The sequence below is a fragment of the Pithys albifrons genome, chromosome 4, assembly GCF_047495875.1.
Source record: "Pithys albifrons albifrons isolate INPA30051 chromosome 4, PitAlb_v1, whole genome shotgun sequence".
In the NCBI taxonomy this organism is placed as follows: Eukaryota; Metazoa; Chordata; class Aves; order Passeriformes; family Thamnophilidae; genus Pithys; species Pithys albifrons.
In genome coordinates, this window is record NC_092461.1 from 52,242,081 (window position 1) to 52,249,137 (window position 7,057).

The following is a 7,057-nucleotide window of genomic DNA, read 5'->3' on the forward strand; positions in this document are numbered from 1 at the left end:
AAAGAAAGAAAGAAAGAAAGAAAGAAAGAAAGAAAGAAAGAAAGAAAGAAAGAAAGAAAGAAAGAAAGAAAGAAAGAAAGAAAGAAAGAAAGACCAAACACCAAACCAAAAAACTGTATCAAAGACAGAGGCCAGGCCTCAGTAGAAGGGCATCGGATTCTGCAATCAAGTAATTCCAACCTGACAAGGATCCGCTCTGATTTCAAGGACACAATTAGGCTTTTGTTTCGGTAGTTTATCTTTACCTGCCTGCTGGAAAACCAGAACTTCCGCTCGTGGTACGTGGAGAGGTACACGGCGTACATCATTCCACTGGTGATGGCTGCGAGGCAGCCAAAGAAAAGCTTTGCAAAACGCTGGACTAACAGATCTGAAAGGTGACAGTGAAAAAGCTAAAACAGGCCAGAGGATTTACAAACAAACAATACATCCTACACACGACTCTCATTTCTGAACAGCAAGTGAACTTACTGGCAACTGGCATGAGAATTATCACACCAACAGCAGCACAGACACTTCGAAAACTGGGTTGTTATTCCTGTCCTGCAGTTTTCTTTCCCAGCTGTTACCATTGCTTTGAAGCACCCTCAGATAAAATACTCACACACTGCACCACAAATTTTCTCTCCATTCCAGTAAGCTTCATGTTCGAATTAATTCCAAGAAAGAAAAGTGCCTTCCAAATTAACAGAGCAAACTCTAGATTCTACCCCAAACACCACAATCTCCTTAAAGACATGAATAGACAGAGATGGCAATACCGCATTCTAACACCATTTCTGGAACATTCAAATTTCCATTCTGTTTCTAAATATAAGAAGGAAATAATCTGATTTTTACCAAATTCATTCTACTTCACCTGTAGCCACCTTTGAACACAGAAGTTTTTGGTAGCTTGGTGAGTGCTTGCCTAAACTTATACCTGGTTTTGGTTCTGTTTCTTGAAAAGCTGTCAGGACTTTTTGTTTGTTCCTGTTTCAGAACTTCCTGCCTCTAGGGTTCCCAACCAAAAGATCATTCCAGGAGAAATAAAAATATTTATTTGTATTCAAATAGTAACAACAGTAAGATTCTTAACTCCTCTCCTTCTCCCCCACCACCCTGCCCCCAGCCTGAAACAGTCCAGGACTACCATTTCACTCCACAATACATAAAATGTCATTATTAAAGAATTCTCATGTGCATGCCTGTTTTCCCTTGAAACATTCAATAAACCTAATTCAAATAAGTCTGTTATAAATTACTGTGCTACAAATATCTTCCCATAAAATGTAAATGAATCATGAAACAAAAATCAAAAGTCGGCTAAAAACTCTGTAGCTTACATTTTGGCGATCTTCCCAGCTTTGAGTTTTCTTTGTTTCTCTGCTCTGGAGCCATTTTGTCAGAGTCTGTGCAGTTTTGTTTCTTTCTCTGTCGCATGTCTGCTGCTCCTGAGGACAATTTTTTTATATTATTGCAACATAATACCTAAAATCACACTCTGAGAAACCCACACAGCAGCAGGTAGTAGCCAGTTATTGCTACTGATTCAATCCCATAGAACATATATTTGACAAAGACTCAATTAAAGTATGTCGCATGCTCAACTAAAATAACAATATAACCATACAGAAATCAATTCCTGTCTTATTCCTTAGAAAAAACAACAGCATTCTCTTGAGGTCATATTCTGGGATTACACAGAACCCAGAGTGGAAGCCAGTATTCCATGATGAATATATTACACAAATGAAGGAAATCAGTAGTACAGATAAGCTGCTGCAGGCACTGAGAGACACTGGTGCCAATTCCATTCTATTCTCATCCTGGTTTTACGCTGCTGTCTATAATAGTGTACAAGGCACACTACTGTAATACAAAAATTGCTCTAGTCCATTGAATTGAGCTGCCTATTACTCACATGGCAAAAGGTTCTTTAATAAATATCACTTTTTTCCTGCTTTCAGATCTACTGGAACTAAGCAGATTTGCAAACAGTTAGTCTAACATATAATTAAAAAGCCCAATCTGCTCAATCACGCAGATCACACCACAAGACTAAGAGCTTCTTCGGCTCCTGTTAAGTTCTCTGTAAACAGAAGGAGAGCACTCCAGACTGAATCCCAAGGACCTGAGTTCAGGTCTCAGTGGGACCATCCCCTGGCCGTTCAAGGCCTCCCTGCCATCCCATCTCATCAGATCTCGGATGCTCAGCAGGGGCAGCCCCAGTTAGTACCGGGTGCTGTGACAGTCCTGAGGACTTCACTGTCACTGTCCAAGCTCGCTTGGCCGTGGCAGATGGACCTCAGGACTTAAATGGTGGGGCCAGTTCTGCACACGCTGTGCCTCACCTAAAACATCCACTGCGCAGGCTGGAAGGGCTCACCCAGGTGGGGAGAGCCCTGCCCGAATCTTTTTTTCTGAAGTCTGGCCATACATTCAAACAGGAACAGTTTGAAGCTCTAGTCCAATTATTTTACAGTCTGAAGGGCAAGGAGTCTAATTCATAGAGTCTATATACAAAAAGACTCATTGCAAAAAGTATTTTATAATTATTATATTAAAGATATCCCACAATATCCATGCCATTTTGGAAGGGGATAAAAACGTTTAACTGTAACTCATGCACCAGAATTTTTAGCTCTCCTTTTTGACCTACTGTCCAACATTGCTTGAAATTCTGTAGCCATGAATTTCCTCTGGACTTAAAACAGCTCTTTCATAAAGCCATCCACAACAAACCTTTTAATTACTCTGCTTGTATATTACTTCAAGTCAAATTCAGTCTACTTTAACTCCCAACTATTGGATTTAAAAGTTAGAAACTAGAGATAGAAATGAAAATTATTAAAGCAATGTGTGCCTGTATCAGAGCAATTTCTAAGGTATTCTGAGAAAGCCAAGATCTCAATGGTAACATTTTTCATGGAATGAACAAAAAAATTTCTACCTTCTTAAAAAATACAAGAACTGGGATGATTTTAAACAAAAGTGTTCAGTATCACGTTTATCACTATGCCAATCCAAAAGGAAATGTACACCAGTATCACTTCATGTGATGCATATGAGAAGCTAATCAGCAACATAAACACCAATGCACTGCAATTAAAAACCACTTGTACCACACAAAATAAAATGGGATGGGAAGAAAACCCTCAATCACCAGAATAGGCAGATGTGCTTGGTGGGACAACTGACTGTCCTTGTCATTCCACTTATGACTAAAGCAACAGCACTGAGAACACTGGAGGAAAAGGTATTTCTTTTGGTTTTCTGGCAGAGAAGTGAGCCAAAGTGGGAGGGTAACACAGTTATAAAGTCTAGAGTTAGCAGCATTCATAGAGAATTCCCAAAGAAAGAACAACTTAAAATTCTAATTCTGAAAGAACTACAAACGATTTTCACCTCTGTTTTGAACACTGGACAACAGATTCTCTCCACAAAGCAATAACACAGAAAGATCCAAGTATGTTACTTCTGTTTCATCTGCAGCTGCCTCAAACAAGAAAAAATATGTTTTCCCTTTTATGAATCCTTTAAATGGGGTGGAAAGAAAGTCAAACAAGGAGACAACTAAAATTTATCTAGAATTTTGAACTGCTGACACAGCCTCTAGTAACTCTCTATCCAGCACACAATTTTTCATCTGAGATTGCTTTCTGGTTCCCAGTAAGGTCCCAGTATATTTTTTCCCACTCTTGTTCAGACATCCTTTTGTATATGTATTGCAGAAAAGTGTAACTCATTGTTCCTTTGTGCCAGTATATTCATCTATTTTTCCCCTGTAAACTGAACACTGTCTGCAATTCTTGTCCTCTCACCTAAAGAAGAATAAGATAGAGCCAGGAAACATTTAGAGAAAGGCCATTAGGATGCTCAAAGTTGAGCAATGGCTCCCATAAAAGGAACAAGGAAGGAAATTGAGGATGCCAGTCTGGAAAAGAAGATGACCAACCAAAACATGCTAGATGTCTACAGGCCAGTGAATTGTACCAACAGGCTGAATAGAGAGCAGTGATTCACCTTCTTTTCTAATACAAGCAGTTCTCAAACAAACCCAGTGAGTCAGGCTAAAAGGAACCAGGTCATGGCACATCACCTTCACGTACACCCCTCCTACTCAAAGAATGTTCTGTAAACCAACAACTTACACAGATTCAAGAGAAGACTGACACATCTGTTGAGGACACACAACCTAAGACTACTAAACACGCAGAAACCACATCCAGCTCAGAAAGTACCCCAGCTGAGAATAGCTGGGAGGCTGGAATATGCCATGGAACAGATTTGCATATGCCTCCTGCATTTCTCTGGGTGCCTGCTGACAGTCGTGTTTCTGCTGATTTCCCCAGAAAAACTAAATGCCATCTCCTAGACCCCACAAAGGGGTTAGACATGGAAAAAATGCCTGTATGGGGGCTAAAAGTGAAACAGAATCGTAGAACATCCTGAGTTGGAAGGGACCCACTAGGATCATCAAGTCCAGCTTCTGGTCTGGCACAAGACAGCCCCAAGAATCACACCATGTGTCTGAGAGTATTGCCCAAATACTTCTTGGACTCTGTCAGGCTTGGTGCTGTGATCACTTTTCTGGGGAGCCTGTTCTAATGCCCAACCACCCTCTGGTGACGAACCTTCTCTAATATCCAGCCTAAATCTCCCCTGACACAACTTCTGACATGATCACCACAGAGATCAGTGCCTGCCCCTCTTCCCTTCACGGGGAAGTTGTAACTGCACTGAGGTCTCCCCTCAGTCTCCTCCAAGCTGAACAGATCAAGTGCCCTCAGCCGCTACTCATATGGCTTCCCCTCAAGGCCCTTCACTATCTCCACAGCCTTCCTTCAGATGCTCTCTAATAGCCTTAACGAAACGAGGGAGGACACTAAAACTTACGGAAGGATGCTGAAAAAAACCCACACTCCCGGAGACACCCACGGAGCCCACAGATGCTGCCCCGGGCGCTCTGCCCAGAGGCAACACCGGGCGAGGGAAGTGAAAGCGTCCCCAACAAGTGCCTGGGCTCGCACCGGCCCGGCCTCCTCCCGCCTGGGGCTGCCCTGGGAGGGGATGGGGCCCGAGGGGCCGCCGGACGGGCTGAGCCCGGGCGGCCGCCGCTGCCCTTCAGCCCAGCGCTTCCCCCGTACGTGTGCCCCGACCGGGCCCGGCTGCGAGAGGCGGCCACACCGCCGGCCTCACAACCAGCGGCCCCGACCCGGCGCAGACCCTGCGGCCTGAGGAGCCGCTCCTCACCTTCCTCCATGGCCTGCTCGCGGCCGCCGCCCTCCGCCGGGTCCCCGCGCCACTCTCCGCGGGGCGACGCCTCCGCCCCGCCCGCGCCGCCGCCACCGCCCGCCTCCCGCCGGCCGCGGGGGCGGGAGCGCTCCCGCATCCCCCGGCGAGCGGAGCCGAGCGGAGCGGAGCGGAGCGGCCCTGCGCTTCCTCCCGCCCCGGAACTGCGGCTGCCGAGCCAGGGGGACGGCCGGAGCCGGGCGGCGGCGCACAGGGGCACGGCGGGAGTACCGGGGCATAGCAGGACTACCGGGGCACAGGAGGAGTACCGGGGCATACCGGGAGTACCGGGGCACAGCGGCCCGATCGAGGCATACCAGAAGTACCGGGGCACAGCGGCCGTACTGGGAGTACTGGGCCACAGCGGCTCTACCAGGGCACAGCGGGGGTACCGGCGCATACCGGGGCATGGCGGGAGTACCGGGGCACAGGGGCCGTACCGGGACACAGCGGGAATACCGGGGCACGGCGGGAATACCGGGACACGACAGGGTTACCGGGGCATACGGGGAGTATGAGGGCGCAGCGGGAGTACCGGGGCATGCCGGCAGTACCGGGGCACAGCCCTGTCACTCGCCCCGCCTCGCAGGCTCCGAAAGCAGCATCCTGTGCCAGTCCGGCGCAGTTCCCGCAGCCTCCGTCTGCCAGCCCGGCTCAAGGGCCGCGGGGCTCCAAATTAACCCGGAGAAGAGGAGGCTCAGGGGAGACCTTATCACTTTCTGCAACCACTTGTAAGGAGGTTGTAGCCAGGTGGGGACATGGTCTTTTCTCCCAGGCAACTACTGACAGGACAAGAGGACCTGATCTTCAGCTGCGCCTGGGGAGGTTTAGGCTGGACATCGGGAGGAATTTCTTCGCAGAAAGGGTGATTATACATTGGAATGGGCTGCCTGTGGTGGGCGTGGAGTCACCCTTACTGGACGTGTTTAAGGAAAGACTGGATGTGGCACTTACAGGGGCATGTTCTGGTTGACATGGTGGTGTTTGATCAGAGATTGGACTCGATGATCCCAGAGATCTCTTCCTACCCCCACCTTGCTACGGTCTCATTTCAGATGGTTGCAGAGAGTGATAAGGTTCCCCCCAAACCTCCTCGAAGTTAACAACCCCAAAATGAACTGTGTGGATAAAGGGAGGGCAAAGAAAGAGCATAAGAAAATGGTGAAGCATCCTTAAGCAGTGGACTGTCAGGCTTTGTTTGCTGCTCCTTCAGCTATCAGCAGGTGACTCAGAGGGGAGTTGGAGGCGGGGCTTGCTCGTTAGCAGGAGAGTGAGAAGGCTTTAAAAACATCTCTAGGGAGGGCAAGTGACCTGGAGCGGGCAAACAGGGGCGTGGCACGTCAGTGAGGGCGTGGCACAGCAGTTTGCACGCAGTTCGCACAGGCAGGGCAGAAGCCTCGGTATTTCTGCAGCCTTTTCTTTTTTTTTTTTTCTCCTCTGTTCGTTTGTTCTTTCTACCTTTCCCCACAGCTTAAGGCAGTCATGCCTCCCAAAAAAATGAAAGCTGTTGCTCCTGTTACCAGTAGAGGGGTGTCAATACAGACAGAACCCTCTAAAAAGGATGCAGCCACTCAGGCCTCTGGCTGCATAGACTGTCTGAGCCTGGACCTACTACCAAAGGACAGTATGAGAAGCGCCTGCATACGATGTGAGCAGGTGAACGATTTGCTGGGTCTGGTGGCAGAGCTAAAGGAAGAGGTCGATAGGTTCAGAAACATAAGGGAGAGTAAAAGGGAAATTGACTGGTGGAGTCACACCCTTTCCACTCCTAAGGAAGCCCAGC

At 47.7% G+C, this 7,057-nt stretch overlaps 1 protein-coding gene across 1 annotated transcript in view; it reads right to left on the reverse strand.

The window, feature by feature from the left end:
- The window catches only part of DPY19L4 (dpy-19 like 4), a 31,713-nt gene extending 26,276 nt beyond the window's left edge, over positions 1–5,437 (reverse strand). Inside the window, exons 1-3 of the mRNA XM_071554152.1 lie at positions 5,236–5,437; positions 1,326–1,433; positions 246–370 (exon numbers count right to left, since the gene is read on the reverse strand). Of these exons, the coding sequence (XP_071410253.1) occupies positions 246–370; positions 1,326–1,433; positions 5,236–5,374 (372 nt within the window). The 5' untranslated portion in view covers positions 5,375–5,437. The remainder of the gene's footprint in view (positions 1–245; positions 371–1,325; positions 1,434–5,235) is intronic.
- Between the last annotated feature and the right edge of the window lie 1,620 nt (positions 5,438–7,057).